The sequence below is a fragment of the Dipodomys merriami genome, unplaced genomic scaffold (genome assembly GCF_024711535.1).
Source record: "Dipodomys merriami isolate MVZ:Mamm:240054 unplaced genomic scaffold, mDipMer1.0.p SCAF_12, whole genome shotgun sequence".
Classification (NCBI taxonomy): domain Eukaryota; kingdom Metazoa; phylum Chordata; class Mammalia; order Rodentia; family Heteromyidae; genus Dipodomys; species Dipodomys merriami.
In genome coordinates, this window is record NW_027202493.1 from 18,386,052 (window position 1) to 18,402,789 (window position 16,738).

The 16,738-nt window shown below is 43.3% G+C and overlaps 1 protein-coding gene across 1 annotated transcript in view; it reads left to right on the forward strand.

The window, feature by feature from the left end:
• Pdgfrl (platelet derived growth factor receptor like) overlaps positions 1–16,738 on the forward strand; it is a 42,695-nt gene that overhangs the window by 17,357 nt on the left and 8,600 nt on the right. The window contains exon 3 of the mRNA XM_070016328.1: positions 14,575–14,726. Within this exon, the coding sequence (XP_069872429.1) occupies positions 14,575–14,726 (152 nt within the window). The remainder of the gene's footprint in view (positions 1–14,574; positions 14,727–16,738) is intronic.

The following is a 16,738-nucleotide window of genomic DNA, read 5'->3' on the forward strand; positions in this document are numbered from 1 at the left end:
AGAGGCGGGGGAGGGAGGAGGGAGAGGGGGGGAGGGAGAGGGAGAGGGAGGGAAGAGGAGGGAAGGGGAGTCTCTGCTCATGTATTCCCACAATCCATTTTTACCTTCTCCAGAAACATCCCATTTTGTTCGTACCATACTACATCTCCAGAGTCTAGAGCAGGGGAGTTTTCTGACACTATGCTGAGCCAGGGAAGAAAGTAAGAAGTTTATAGCAGTTGGCCTGGCCAGTGGTTTGAATGAATGGGTGCTGGTAGGAAGAAGGAGACATGGGAGACTTGGCTGGGTTGTTAGTGATCTCACAACAGCAGAAGGCTGAGCTCATACCATCATCCTGCTCCCTAAAGGGTCCAGGCATTGTCTTTAGGAGGCCTTCCATGGTGGCTGCTGCTAGTGGTTGTGGTGGTGGTTGGTGGTGGTTGGTGGTGGTGGTGGTGAGGGTGGTGGTGGTGGTGGTGGTGGTGGTGGTGGTGGTGGTGGTGGTGGTGGTGGTGTGTGTGTGTGTGTGTGTGTGTGTTTTCAGACAAGAACTGGAAGTTGGGAGGAGTGGGTGGGGCACAACTCCTTTTGATGGTTGGTTCCTCTGAAAACAATAAATAGCTCTAGCAAGAGAAGGCTTCTGCATTTTCATTTGGCTGCAGTTGGCAAGAACTTTACTACCCCACCCACAGTGCACACAAAGGAGGGTGGCTGAGGACCCAGACTGCGGGCTCCTGGCCAGTCTCTGCAGGCTGCCTCTTCAACATGAGCAAAGAGAAGGGTCTGGGAGGCACAAGAAGGATGTTATGAAATGTTTATAAACAGAAGGATCCCACTGTTGAGGGAAAAAAAAATCTTCATCCACTTTGGTAAAGATCATCGGCACGCTGATAGGCCTACTGAGTATATGAAATGTATATGGTGACTTTTTTTAATATTAAAAAGTATGTGATATCTTTTTACTCCCACCTGTTGTATCTTGGGAAACGATACATAAAATTAAATTTATAACTTTTACAAATCATTTTTAAGCATAGTTCTGTACATTTATGTTTAAGCAGGTATCTTTTAAGTTTGCGCTCTCTTTCAAAGCTGGCTCTTATTTTCTGAGCAGACCCATTAAAGATGACATGTCTCTCCTTTTGCTCTCCTCCTTACCTGGAGAAGTCATGTTCCCAGTTCACAATGGCAAATGAAAGGCATATGCTAGCCAGGCACCCCCTAGATGGACTCCTAGCTACTTAAGAGGCTGAGATCTGAGGATCACAGTCGGAAGCTAGCCTGAGCAGGAAAGTCAGAGAGACTCTTCACTCCAATTAACCACTAAAATCAGGAAGTGGAGCTGTGGCTCTAGTGGTAGAGTGCCAGCCTTGGACAAAAAAGCCAAGGGAGTAGCACCTAGGCCCTAGTTCAAGCCCCAGTACTGGCGCACACAGACACAGACACAGACACACACACACACACACACATAGAGTTCAGCTAAACTTTGATCCATTCAGATGGAGAACAAATAACTCATCACAGCACCCCAGAACCCCAGCATGTCCTGTGAGATAGACTAGCAGGAGTCAGCAGATGAGGCTCCTCGAGTGGACTGACTGCCCTCACAGTGTTGAGGTTGCAGAACAACGCAGCCATGTTCCATTTTGGACATGGGTGGAGGAAGGTAATAATAGAACCGGTCTCATTGTGCTGTCAGGATGAAATGAGGTCATGTGCGTTAGCTACTTGGCACACATAGTAAGCTGCCGCAATAATGAGCTATTTTTACTCCTCCTCCTGCACCCCCAGAAAGGTAAATCACAAGAAAGCAGCCCATTCACCAGAAAATGGTTAATGTATGTGTCTCAATCTCCTATAAACTCTATATGAGGATTCTAGAGTTAAAGAGGATCTGGAGTGTTCTCTACTAAAGGCTTAAACCTTTCCTCCTTAAAACTGGCTTATGTTGGGTGTTTTGTCTCGGTAATAAGGAAGCAGCCTCTACCACTGTTCGACTGATACCCTAATGGTCCGCAAAGATCCAGCAACCTCATCTCACATCCTAACCGAGTCATTTAGGAGGCAAAACATGTTTTAAAACTCTTAAGCCAGGTTTTCCATGACCATTCCATTCATCCACCAAATGGCTGTAAATGGGCAGGTCAGTCCTTGGGGAATCTTCTAGAACTTCCAATTTCACCTCATTTGGGGGGGGGGGGTGGAGTCGGTCATGGGGCCTGAACTCTGGGCCAGGGCGCTGTCCCTCAGCTCTTCAGCTCAAGGCTAGCGCTCTACCACTTGAGCCGCAGCACCACTTCTGGCTTCTTATCTGCTTATGTAGTGCAGAGGAATCGAACCCAGGGCCTCATGCATGCAAGGCAAGCGCTCTATCACTGAGCCACCAGCCCAGTTTCACCTCATTTTAACATCCCCAATTTGTTGATTCTCTCCTGGGGTACAGAATCCTGTTACCTGGCCTTGGTTGAGGCCTTACTGCTCAAACCCTGTGGTCAGATTTCTTCTAGGCTCAATTCTGATTCCTCTTCCCTGCTCCCTGCCTTCTGGACCAATCCTTGCTACTCACTCCCTGCCAGCTCACTTCTTAGCTCCCAGGTGAGAGCCCGGGTCCCTCTTGGCTCAGCAAGCAGGTCAGAAAATCTAAGTACAAACCTCACCTTGCTTGGAACAACATAGCTCTGTCTTATGAGCTTAGCACCCGAGGCAAGGCAGAATCCCAACCTACACTGATGCGAGAGAATGTAAGTGGAGTTCCTGCCAAATAGACTTTCCATTCGCCTCACTTACGCCTAAAGACATCGCAGTAAGGAAGTCATATGAGGATAGTTCCAACGGTAAGTGAATTATGACCTGGTGAGACAGAAGGTATACCAGATATAATCCAGATTAACCTAAGATTGCTGGTGGCCAGGTGAGAGTAGTGGAGGCTCATGGGGAAGAAAGAAGGTAGCTGGGGAAAGCCTGAGGCAGTGAGTGAGTGGCTTCCCTAGGGTAGGAGACTGATCTTAAAGAAAAGACAGAGGAAGGTGGAAAGAGGCAGCAGGAAGGGGCTATGATGCACACCTGGCCTGGACCCTGCGTTTTAGAAATGAATAGGTTGAGCCCACAAAGGGTAACAAGTTGCCTCAAGTTTACCGCATATTGGCTACTTAAGATTCACTGTCAAAGTGTCATTAGTAGGATCAGGTACCTTGAGATCTTAATGAAGGTTGATTTGGTAGAACTCTTGCCACGGAGAATGCCCCGTGCCCTGTGCCGATGAACTGAGGTCCCATGGCTTCTGCATTGAATTTTCTAGCTAGGTAATAATAACACTCACTGTGGCTGCATAGCCTTGTCCATTAGTAATCCTCTGCTTGTTTTCCTAACAAGGGTGGTAGAGCCTTGCCCCATTGTTTTCCGTTCCTCACTTCTCTTTCAGAATATTTGGCCAGAGACATTCAGCTAAGCAGAGCTGGGAGAGTTGTTACCCACAGAGAGCGCTGCTGACTTTCTTTATATGGTGAGATTAGAATAGTCAGCAAGAAGGAAGGTTCACTAAGATCTGGGAGACCTGAGTTAAGTGGACCTAAGGTCCACACATGCAAGAGCAGGTTGGTGACTTACACCTGTAATCCTAGCTACTCAGGAGGCTGAGAAATGAGGATTGTGGTTCAAAGCCAGCCCAGGCAAGAAAGATTGTGAGACTCTTATCTTCAATTAACTACCAAACAGCCAGAAGTGAAGCTGTGATCTCAAGTAGTAGAGCACTAGCCTTGAACACAAAAGTTCAGGAATAGTACCCAGGCTCGGAGTTCAAGCTGCAGGACCAGCACCAAAAAAAAACAAAACAAAAAACAAAAAAAAAAACAAAAACAAAACAGGTTAGAGCAGAAAGTCAGGCTGCACTCCTAATCTACTTTCCATACTGCAATGAGCGTTATTTTTATAAGCAGCATCAAATGATATCCTGGAATATTTAGGCCCTCCAAAGGAATTCTTCATGGGCCTGCCTGTTGCAAATTCATATTCTCAGAAAGTGACATCATGTAAGTCACCTCTCAGTAATTAAAGTACACAAGAGCCAGCCAAAATTAGACATTTATAGAGCATCTGTCCTGCAGTTTTGAAAATGGTTGAACTTGTTTTCCTTTTAGAGTAGTTTATTTTTTTTTTGTTATAAGACAACACATGCGTATTTGATTTGGAAACTGATAGGAGAGAATATTTTCCCATAAATTTGCTATTTATAAGCAAAGAGAAGAGGCCACTGGCAATCTCAAGATACACTGTTAACTCTATAAGGTAAAATCTTGCATGTTTATTTTTACTTGTAAGAAAAACAGAATCTCAGCTGGGCATGGGTGGCTCGTCCCTGTAACCCTCAATACTCTAGAGGCTGAGATCTGAGGATCACAGCCAGAAAGTCCATGAGACTCTTATCTCCAATTAAACACAACAATCCAGAAGTGGACTATGGCTAGAGCTACGGGAAAGCATTAGTCTTGAACATAAAAGCTCAGGAACACGCCCAAAGTTCAAGCCCCCGGACTGTCAAAAAAAAGAAAAGAAAAAGAAAATTGAATCCAAATGTATACATACTTTAAGATGAACTTTCCCCCTAATGTATTGTGAATACTTTCCTGTGTTATAATACCAAAGGAGGTTTAATTAAATGTCTTGGATGCTTGAATTATGTCTTATTTTCTACCAGAGTCATTATGCAGCTAAAATCAAGGTAGCAATGATATGTGGGAAGGATCAGCTCCCATTGCATGGGTTTTAAGGTGCTACTCTAGGTGGCCTGATGGGATTCTCTGTTAGGTGAAAATCTGGTGCATCAAGTCTGGTTTTGTTTTTGCTGTGTTAAAAAGATATCCACTTAGCCAGGCGCTGGTGGCTCACGCCTGTAATCCTAGCTACTGAGGAGGCTGAGATCTGAGGACCATGTTTCAAAGCCAGCCCGGACAAGAAAAATCTGTGAGACTCTTATCTCCAATAAACCACCAGAAAACCGGAAGTGGTGCTGTGGCTCAAGCGGTAGAGCGCTAGCCTTGAGCTGAAGAACTGAGGGACAGCGCCCAAGCCCAGAGTTCAAGTCCCATGACCGACCAAAAAAAAAAAAAAAAAGATATCCACTTGTTTTCTCAGAGTCTGGGAAATCTATGGAAAGGAAGGGGGCCTTTCTCTTGGTTAAAAAAGCTAACTGTGCTTGTTAGTGAGGTAAAAAAAAAAAAAAAAAAGAAAAGAAAAGAAAAAAGTTGACATCAGCAGGCTGGCAATTTGGTGGGAAGAGAGAAGAGAAACAGTCTGAGTATGGTGCCCAGAGTCTTCAGTGCCAAGAAAGGACTTGGAGAAATGAGATGTTGATAGGAATATCACAGAAGAGATGAATGGAAGAGTACCTTGTGTTACTTCTTTCTCAACAACAAGAAGGATCTGTCATAGGTGATTGTAGTAGAGATACCTGCATCAAATTCCACCCACATTAGCATAACTGACTGTTGGAACAGAAATACTGTAGCTATATTGCAAAGGATTGGATGTGCTTCTTGGATGATACTCAGACTTGATGATGGATGAAAGACCAATAGATAAGTGACAGATAAATAGATAATAGGCACCAAATGATAGGTAGCTAGATGATTGGTTGATGATTGATGACCGATGATTGATAGATGTAGATAGACGTAGACAACAGAAAGACTGCAGCCTAAGTACAAATGTTAGGACTGTATTTACCCTGAAGAAGTTCCTTAGTTTGCATATTTGGTTCTTCATGAGTTTTCAGACACATTTCTTTTTTTAAAGAATAGCAAATAGTGACAACTTCAAAATGTTTTACTCAGCTGTCTGTTTCCCAGGATTTGTGCTCTGTTCATATGGCTTTATTCCCAGTATATGATGGAGCAATTCTTTTCTGACACATTGTTAAACATAGACTTAGAGTAAACACAGGCCCTTGACAAACACTTGAAATATAGAAAAGCAAATGCCCATGACTCTTTATCTCCCTTGATTCTCGGCACATTGCCTTGCACATGGCAGAAACTACCCACATGCTTTTTCAAGTAAATATTGGATAAGGATAGTATTCAATTATATCTTTATCTCATCATCTATGTTCTTGTTTTATGCCAATGGAGGTGACACAGAATGTCTGAAGCAAAAAAAAAAAAAACAAACCCAAACCTGTGTTTAGATAGTTGAGTGGTGGGAAAATTACCCAGTGGAGCACTTCCTGTATAATCTTGAGAAAGTGACTTCAGTTCTCTGCCCCTGGTTTATTAGCTACAATATGGAGATAATAACACCTATCTCACCAGGCTTCATAAGGATCAAGACAAAAAGAGATAAAGGGCCTACAACAGTGCCTGGCACACACATATTAAGTGCTACTTATATTTTATTAATATTAATCTCTTGGGATGGAGAAAAAAGGCAACATGTACCTTGGGTACTCTCAGCAATGTAGTGGATGATTAATAAATGGTGGCTGGCTTTCCTGCCAGTTTCTTTTAGTTCCATCAGAAAATGGGACATCATTTTTCTTGTTATTATAAAGGTGACATACAGAGTGGTTACCATCACATAAGTCAGGTAATAAGTACATTTCTTTTTGGACAATGTCACCCCTTCCTTCAGTCTCTCCTAGTTTTTCCCTCCCATGCCCACCTACAAGTTGTATAGCTCATTTTCACATAGCTGCTACTGTGTACCACTGCTGTATTTGTTTGTTTATGTCCCTCCATTTTTGTGTCCCTCAGATCCCCCAAGACAAAAAATGAACAAGACAAAAAAACCTTATTGTTTCCATTTCCTAGAGTTCATTTCAATAAATATTATATTTATATATATATTATTTAATCAGAGGCACAAAGTCATTACACCTTTGTGTTCCTCCCCTAAGAATATCCTCCTTTCAGCTCACTGTGTAAATGCCTAGCATCCTGTATAATTTATCATGTCCTGGTGTGTTTTAGATCTAGCTCCCACATAGGAGGGAAAACATGTGCTATCTGTTTCTCTGAGCTTACCTCACTTAAACATGATTTGTTCTAGGTCCATTTCCCTGCAAATGACATAACATTCTAATGGCTGTGTGGAAGTCCATTGTATAAGGTACCACACTCATCTATTGTAGAGCATCTGGGCTGTTTCCATAACTTGACTATTGTAAGTACTGGGGCAATGAACATGGATGTGCAAGTGTCTTTATCATATCCTGACTTGTGATGTTCTGGGTGGATGCCAGGAGTGGTATGGCTTGATCATAGGGAAGGTCTGTTTAGTGTTTTGAGGAACCTCCAGACGGCTGTCCAGAGTGGTTGTATTGTTTCCATTCCCACCAACAGTGCAATAGGGTTCCTTTATCCCCATATCCCTGCTAACATTTATTGTTCAAATTCATGATGTTGGCCAATCTAACTGGGGTCTTCATTTTTCATTGGATTTCTAATAACTGAAAACAAGTCGCAAGCAGTCTCTGATTTCATTTCATTTTGGTAGGATGGAAATCTATACCCTTGTATGAAGTTCCTAACATGAGTCTGTGTAACACTAGATCAGACGTTCTACCACTTACTGTCGCTACCGCCTCGACCAGCAAGGAAGGCGCGACACCGGACTCTTCTCTCTGCAGTTTATTCAGGACCTTTTAGTCATCTTCTGACCCCAACCCTGGGGAGAATTCCCCACAGCCTTAAGTACCCGCTGGGTAGCCAACCCTGATACGCCACGTGGGAATCACCAATAGGTTCAGGTACGCGGAAGCAAGCCAGATTCTTTGCCTTAGCCATGTAAGGAGTTGTTTACCACGAGAGCACTCGCCATCGGGAAGGCGGAGGGCGGAAGCAGGCGCCATCTTCCAGGTGCGGCCTCTCGCAGCTCTCTACAACTTACTATCTGGGAGACCTTGGCTGAATGACCTCTACGCTTCAGTGTCCTCATTAGTAAAAGGGAAAGTAGCACTTCCACCTGCTAAATGTGGCTGTGAACATTTACAGGGATTATAATGAAGATGTCTAAAATCACTTTGTGCTGATGCTGTAAGTCTTGCACCGAGGTTTAGTGGTCTAGTATGGTGATCGATATTGATAGTACAAGTCTGAAGGCATGAGTGTAAACAGATGATGTAAGAGAAGAGCTCCAGCAAAGGAGTCTAAAAGTCACAGTGGGGATGGCTTTTAATCTGTCAGGTCAATGTGACTCCCAAGTCCAGAATCTTACATCACACACGATGACACTCACTACAGGCCAGCCAATATGTGTGTGTTCCAGCCAAAGCCCTCTTTGCTTTGTATCCATCATTATATATTTTTTTGTTTTACCAGTCTGGGGCTTGAACTCAGGGCCTGAGCACTGTCCCTGAGCTTCTTTTGCTCAAGTCTAGCTCTCTACCACTTGAGCCACAGTAGCACTTCCGGCTTTTTCTGTTTATGTGGTACTGAGGAATCGAACCCAGGCCTTCATGCACGCTAGGCAAGCATTCTACCACTAAGCCACATTCCCAGCCCCATCATTCTATTTTATCTTCTTGGAACACTTCCTTCCCTTGGAAATGCAACCCCAATTTGTACATGTCAAAATCATCCTCTTCTCTCAAGACCCTCCAGAACTTGAGTTCCTTCTCATGACTCTCTTGAATATTCCATCAGTATTTGCTATGCAGGGAAACATCTGAGTGAAAAAACCACTAGGCATCTTCTAATCCTTTGTCTCTACTCCAGTGCCTCCCATTTGTTTTTCAGTGATAAAATATTTGTGAGACTTCATGGGATTGCTAGTGGCTCACACTTGTAATCATAGCTATTCAGTAGGCTGAGATATGAGGATCAAAGTTCAAAGCCAGCCCAGGCAGGAAAGTCTGTGAAATTCTTTTTTAATTAACCACCAAAAAGCTGAAAGTGGAACTGTGATTCAAGTGATGCTAGACTTGAAAAAAAAAAATCCCAGACCCTAAACTCAAGCTCTGGTATCAGTGTACACACACACACACACACACACACACACACACACACACACACAATATTGTGACAAATAATTATCTCACAACCAGAGCTCCTCCTCTGTGTTAGTCTTGCAGATTCTAAAGGGAAGATCTCACTATTGTTACCTGCTCACTGCCTCAGGTAAAAGACACAGTGATCCCTAACTTTCTCTTTTCTTTCTTTTTCTTCTCATCAGTTGTGGGGCTTAAACTCAGAACCTACACATGATCACTGAGCTTTCTCCCTCAAGACTAGCACTGTACCACTTTGAGCTACAGCCCCACTTCTGGTTTTCTGATGCTTCATTGGAGATAAGAGTCTCATAGACTTTCCTTCCTGGGTAGGCATTGAACCATGATTCTCAGATCTCAGCCTCTTGAGTAACTAGGATTATGGGTGTCAGTCACCAGCAACCTAGCTTAATGATCCCTAACTTTGAGATCTGTCATCTCCTTCCTTTGTACCAAACCATGACTTGGGTTACCCCGAAAAGAAAGTAGGCTGAACTGAATGCCAGAGACTTCAGCCTTCCACTGGTAGAAATCATACTGTTTTTGTAAAGGCCACGGGAGCCCATTGGTCTTGTCTATCACAGAGTTCTCTATAGGCCAGGGCTCTCTGTCTTAGTTTAGAAGGAAAAGAAATAAGCTGCTGTGTTGCAATGTTCAGAGATTCTCCAATTAATGTCTGTTTTTTTTGTGTGTGTTTTTTGTTTGTTTGTTTTTTTTTTGGTCCGGAAGTAGGGCCTGAATCTGGGCCTGGGCACTGTCCCTCAGCTCTTCAGCACAAGGCTAGTGCTCTACCACTTGAGCCATAGCACCACTTCCGGCTTTTTTATTTTCTGCTTATGTGGTGCTGAGGAATGGAACCCAGGGCCTCATGCATGCAAGGCAAGCGCTCTACCACTGAGCCACCTTCCCAGCCCTCTCCAATTAATGTCAATTCTGCTGATGCTGTTTCACCTTTTTGTGACATTTTTGTTGTAGCACTTTTTTCTGCTCCACAGACACTTAATATTGTCCACTTTTAGCCCTGGGGGTGGTGGTGTTAGTGAAGGGCCTTTGAGTCACAATGGCTCTGTAGGACTCAATGAATCTATTCTCCCATTTTAAGCCATATCACAACCCTCTGAGCAGCTTGCTGTTTGGGCTATGCAAGACAATGAGTAAACATGGATGTGTTAAATCCAAGCATTTCAACTGTAATCCTGCTAAATAATTTGTTTCCTGTTTTATATGGTTTGCATAGTCGAGGGGGTGGAAAAATGTAGAAATGTTTTCCAGTGTATTTCCTTCCTTACACCCCCAATCCTGCTAAAGATACAGTGTGTCGATTTCATGGTAGCTATGGAGTTATTCCCAAATGTTAGACTTTTATGTACTTGCTTACTTTCCCAGTAATGATGATGTTTTATACTTTCTATTACTACTATAGTGATAAGCAAGTACTTGGCACAGAGAAGTTGTGGGGGTTTTGCACCCTGTTTCTGAGCTCTATGAAACTGGGCCAGATATCATAACCCCGGTGGAGAGACCCTCTCCCCGACCTCTATTTTCTTTTCTCTTTTTTTCTGTTGGTCACAGGGCTTGAACTCAGGATCTGGGCCCTGTCCCTGAGATTTTTCCCTCAAGGAATGCACTCTACCACTTTGAGCCACAGTGCTACTTCCAGTTTTCTAGTGGTTTAATTAGATGAGAGTCTCACAGACATTCCTGCTCGGGCTGGCTCCAAACCGTGATCCTCAAATTTTCAACCTCCTGAGTTGCTAGGATTACAGGCAGGAGCCACTGGTGCTCAGCCTCGCTGCCATTTTTAAACCCCCTGAATTTTAGGTCCATCTTTGAAAATTAAATTGATCTTTTCATGGTTACCTGAGGTTTTTTGTTGTTGGTGGTCGTAGGGCTTGAACTCTGGGCCTGGGCGCTGTCCCTCAGCTCTTCAGCTGAAGGTTAACACTCTACCACTTGAGTGTCAGTCCCATTTCTGTTTTTTTCTGCTTTTGTGGTGCTGAGGAATTGAACCCAGGACCTCATTCATGCAAGGCAAGCACTCTACCACTGAGCCACCTTCCCAGCTTTTGCCTGAGATTTTGATACTGCCAGAGAAATGTGTGTGTGTGTGTGTGTGTGTGTGTGTGTGTGTGTGTGTGTGTGTGTGTGTGTGTGCGCGCACCTGATTCTATTAAGCACCCACTTATTGAGTCTATCTCCTGTGATCTCTTTGTTGATTCCTTTTCCTGAGTCTTCTTTTTTTCCTGAGAAAAGGTCTCCATAGATCAGGCTGGCCTGGATCTTTCAATCCTTTTGCCTGTACCTCCTTAGTACTGGTGTTACAGGCTTGTGCCACCATGCCCAGCTAAATCCCTAGTTTTGACTTTGGATCTTTGTCCTCAACTTTGCCTTTCTCTTCTACTCTTTTTGAGTATACTCATCCCTGTGGATTTCTATTCAAAAGTCAATGACACCCTCAAGTAACATTCTAGTGCTGTTTTATTCCTTTGCGCAGGACCTAAATTTCCATCTGCTCAATATTTCCATCTGCTCATAAGACATATATGTGACATTTTTGTTCACAAATTCAAAATGGCCCTTTCTGACACAGAAATATTGAGGCATCATTCCTGATACATTGCTTTCTTAGATCTAGGCTGTTGTAAATCTACTCTCCTTTTTCAGCTTTTCTTGGGATCCACTGAAACACCAGATCTTCTTGCTCCTCATGACAGTAATGTCAGCAGCATCTCAGGCTCTCCTTTTACTCCCTGCCTTTCCAATCTGGTTCCTTCTGCTCATGCCTCAACTTTGGGGGTCCCATCACTTCTGACCTCCCAAACCAAGGCATGATCCTGAATGTTTGGTGACCATGAGCCTTCTCACTTCTCTCAACAATAAGATTGTGTGATTTTCCCAAAGCCATACTTCTGCTTCATTCTGTAATTGAGTGGTGAAAAGCCCTAAGTCATTACTCAGTTCTCTCTACCCACTACCCACTGTGAAGAACACAGGTCTCCTGCAGCCCTGGCGTGTTTGTGGTCTCTACAGCACCCATGCTGCACTCACTGTCCGCTAGTCTCCGTGCTGTCCCTCGTCCCCCTGTCTGAGCAAATCCAGCTTCTCACCTGCTCAGAGCCACCTTCCCTTTCGTCAACCTACAGCAAGGAGTTTGAGAATTCTGTCATTCTTAGACTTTTTGATATATATTCATTTTAACTCCTTCACTGGATAGCACGCTCCTTGTAGTCCACTGTGTTTTGTGTGGTTGGCTAACTCTCACCAACACTGGGTGTGTGTGTTGTTTGTCATTGCTGTGGTCGTATTCACAATAACTTAATCTGTAATTATGTGTAATTAGAAATAATTAGGAGAAGACAGGCCTTGCTTGAAATACTTTATATGCATTTCATTACCTCATGGGTACGTATTCAGTTCATGCCTAAGTCACTAGGGAACCTTCTCTCAGCTGGTCACTAGCTGTGGGTCTCAGGGACGTCGTTTCTGCTGAGACTCATGTCCTCCTCTGCTATGTCAGTTGCCCTTTTGTTAAGTAACAGCTTCTTGAAAAGAGAGGGAAAAAAAAATAGGCTCATTGTTTTGTAGCTTCCAGTGTAGCCCGATTGCTTTGGGCTTAGGGAGCACATGGGAGAGCAAAGTCATTCTCTTCATGGCCAGGAAGCAGGAGAAGAGGAAGAGGAAGAGGGTATCACTCTCCCCTACGAGAATATGCCTCAGTGACCAGAAGATCTCCCAATAGGCCCCATACGCTTTTAAAACATTCTATGACCTTCCAAGAGTACCATAGGCTGTGGAACAAGCCTTCAGCACATGGGCCTTTGGTTAAGACTTCAGATCTAAACTATAACAGCTGCAAATGGAGTGCTAGAAACCTGCCTTTCAGGGTTCTTCCCAACACTGTGGTTCAATTCATTTTGAAGTCACACCTCTTAGGGAATCCTACCTGTGTGTTTTGCACAGATTGGTCACTCAGGGAATGTAAGACAGACACGGCACAATCCCTTTCATTATCACCAGCCATTCAATGTCAAAACAGGAAGCCAGGGTATCTGAGGGATAGAGAACAAGGGAGCCAGTTACTTCATCAGAAGAAAAGTGGGAAGATTCCTGAGAGTCTATTGTAATTAGAAGCTTCCTGAGGGAGGAGAGATTTCCGTTCCGTTTTAAAGGAGGCAGTTGATGGTGTGGGAGCTTCGACACTAGGAACATGTCTGGTGGGCACAACAAGCTATTCACAACTAGACCAGGCTGGGTTTAGGACAGACCAACCAGAAAAGTTTGTATGTGCTATTTTTAAAGTGGTGACAGCACAATCCGTGCTGTAAGATAAAAACGGAGAAATCTCAACTACTTCAGTGGGTCTCAGAGGAGAGAAATATTTAGATATTTGAGATGAAGCCTCACATCAGTCATGTTTTCTGAAACCTCATGGGTAAGGACTCCTAAATCAATGGGAAAGATCCGTTCCAAGGTTATTGCTAGATTCCTGTCACAAAATAATGTAATTACCATTAATATTGACTATGGTTAATGTTTATATAAAAAAACCACTTCTCTCTTCATTAAACAAACTTGAAATGGTTTGCAAACATATTTACCAGGCAATAAGATAAGAGCCCAGAAGAAATAAAGAGAAAAATTAAAGTAGAAGTAGAATAAGACCAGAGGAAACCCGCAAGGACCCAACGACACTAAATAAACTCTGGACTTGGTCTAGAGTTGGGGTGCCGTTGTTCTTCAGAGTGCTATAGATTAAGTAACAGCTCACTGTTTAGGACAAGGGATAAAGGTCTTTACCGGAAGTAATCCTTATCTTAGTGCATTTTATTCCTAGTTGTTTATTTTTTTGTCTTTTGTCAGTAGTGGGGCTTGGACTCAGGGCCTGGACACCGCCCTGGCTCTTTCGCTCTAAACTAGTGCTCTACCACTTTTAGCCACAGCTCCACATCTGGTTTTTGAGAGGTTAATTGGAGATTAGCATCTCACAGGGACTTTTCTGCCCAGGCTGGCTTTGAACTGTAATCCTCAGATCTCAGCTTTCTGAGTAATAGCTAGGATTACAGGCAGCACCTGGCTTCGTTTTTTAAAATATATATTTATTTAAATAGTTGTACAACGCAGTAAGGTTTCATTTTTAATATGATAGCATAGCATCTTGAATACTCATGCTTACATTCGGAGGCATCTTTATTGATGAAAAGGATATTGGATAATTCTGTAGGCTCTTCTTCATGCCATTTGCTTTTTAAAGAACTCATTAAAAAAAAAAAAACAAACCCAAGGCTGAAAGCCAAATACCAGCCTAAGGCTTATTGGCTGAGCTGCTGAGACCTTTTTGCTAAATGCACCCTTGATCTTACTTAAGGAAACCCCCAGTTCTAAGGTCAAAAGGAATTTCCTTTCCTTGGAAAACATAATTGCATTTATGATTTCCTTTTAGGAAAGGATGTCCGATCTGCCTTTTCCCTACAGCCCGTTTTCTCCAAACACATTGATTGCTTGTGCCATTTTGAGGGAGGGAACATCAAGGATGTTTATAACTGAGAACAATTGATCAGAGAATGATGCTGGCAGGCTCCTGATTGGCCTGAGTTTCTGCATTTTTTTATTTACAGCATGAAGCAGCATGAGCGTTATGGCCAACTGACCCTGGCCAACACCACCTCCGCTGACACAGGTGAATTCAGCTGCTGGGGACAGCTATGCAATGGCTACATCTGCAGGAGGGATGAGGCCAAAACAGGATCCACCTACATCTTCTTTACAGGTAATGCATTTGGTACATTAGAGGAACTCTTCAGACTTCTGGACTTGGCCCAGACCCGGGGTCCCATTGGATACTGAATAGAAAAAATGACAGCAAGTCTTCACTGTTTAGGCTCTGGACTAGTGATTTAGGTCAGTTGTTTCATGTAAATCTTTACTACAACCCTTCAGGTGAAGTATGAATATCATTTTTCTTTTCAGATGGGGGAAGCTGAGGTCCCAGAGCAAATAGGTGGTGGTACAAGAATTTGAACTCTGAACTCTGATTCAAGGGTTTGTACCCGCATAGTTCAAAATGGTGGCCTTTCCTCCCCCCCTCCCCCAAAAAACCAGTGGCTCATGTTCATAAGTCTAGCTACTCAGGAGAATGAGATCAGAGAAATGAAGTTCAAAGCCTGGGCAGAAAAGTCTGTCTCCAGAAATAGCAAAAAGCTGGACTGGAGCAGTGGCTCAAGTAGTAGAGTGCCAGCTGTGAGCAAGCAAGCTGAGCAAGATCATGACAACAACAAATAACATTTGATCCAACAACAAATAACATTTTTATTTTAGTTTTGGTTTTGTACCAGGTACCAAAACATAAAATAAAAACCATCTTGGTCACATTACATTTGGTATGCTCAGTGGCAGCATGCAGCACTAAGTGTTGACTATGTTTACTGCAGTGCACAGATACAGTTTCCACCATCATAGAGAGCTCTGGATATATAGACTTTTCATTACTGCTTTCTCAGAACTTATCAACTCCTTTATAGAAACTCCACAGTCATAGGCAGCTTTAAGACTCCTCTGAGCTGAAGATTGGAAGGCAAAATTCCCGAAGACTGACCTTTGTGTCTCCAGTCCCCAGGCCTGAGTAGAGAGCCTAAGACATTCAGGTCACAGTGAAGAGCTCTTCTCTTCCCCTCCAGTGCTGGTGTTTGCAAGGTGGAGCCAGCACCTCTCCTCCCACCCCTCCACCAGCCTCCTTCCTCAGCAGAATTCCTTAGGCTCTGAAGGTAGGGGATAAAGTTCTCTAACAAGTGTCCCAGCTCAGGGACAACTTTCAAATTCCATGTCCTTCTATCGCTCTTATCCAAGACATTTCAGATAAAGCAAGAATCCTTTTTTTTTTTTTTTTCCATGAGATTTGTTTCTATCCTGAATCCATCTTCTTTGAATACCTGGAGTGACATGGGCCTGTTATCCAAATGATCTCCGGCTATGGCCATTAATGAATGCATTAGCAACATCTCATGTACTTATCCCTTGGTACCCAAATAGCTCTGTGCTATCATTCAGGAAGCACAAGTATCTTATTTCACTTCCACAGAATTCCCAGGAAAGAGCAAGAGCTACTTTATTCTCTTTTAAAAATAATGCTGATGCAGCAACTGGGAAAGGCAAGGTAATTCTTCGAGCATTCCCTGACTTACAGTCAGGAGTCAGATCATGTTTTATCTGCCCAACAGTCCAGTTTTATTCCTACCTCAGTCCTACCTAGAACAAGGTTATTGACAGACACTAGTTACGTTAAGTAGGACTGTCAGGAGCAACCAATTAAGATGAAGGATAATAATAATTATAAAATTGAGAGTCAGAAAAGGAGGTAACCTAAAATGTTGCATCTTTTCATTCTGCACCACATGAAGCAAAGAGTACAGTTGGATTTTCAGTCGATTTTGGAAGTTCTGTTCTCAAGCGTGGGTGGTTTTGAGAAAACAAGATGGGCTGTTAGAGAAGCTGAGGTTCCTACTGCAGAACATATGCTTCTGAGCCACCCGTGTGGAGACGCATCTGCTGTTCATTATGTCTGTGTTTTTACTACAATTTGATTGAAAACACCGAGAGGCTCTTTTAGGGGCTGACTGTTGTTAATGTGTGCAACGTTTGCTTGAGTAACTGTCACCTTTCTTCTTTCATCTGTAGGGTCACAGAGCAGTTTTTCTTCTTCCTATTCTACTCTTCTCCTTTTCCTTCCATACTGCTTAGTTATCCTCAAGGGATCGGGCACATGTAACCACACCCAGACAGATC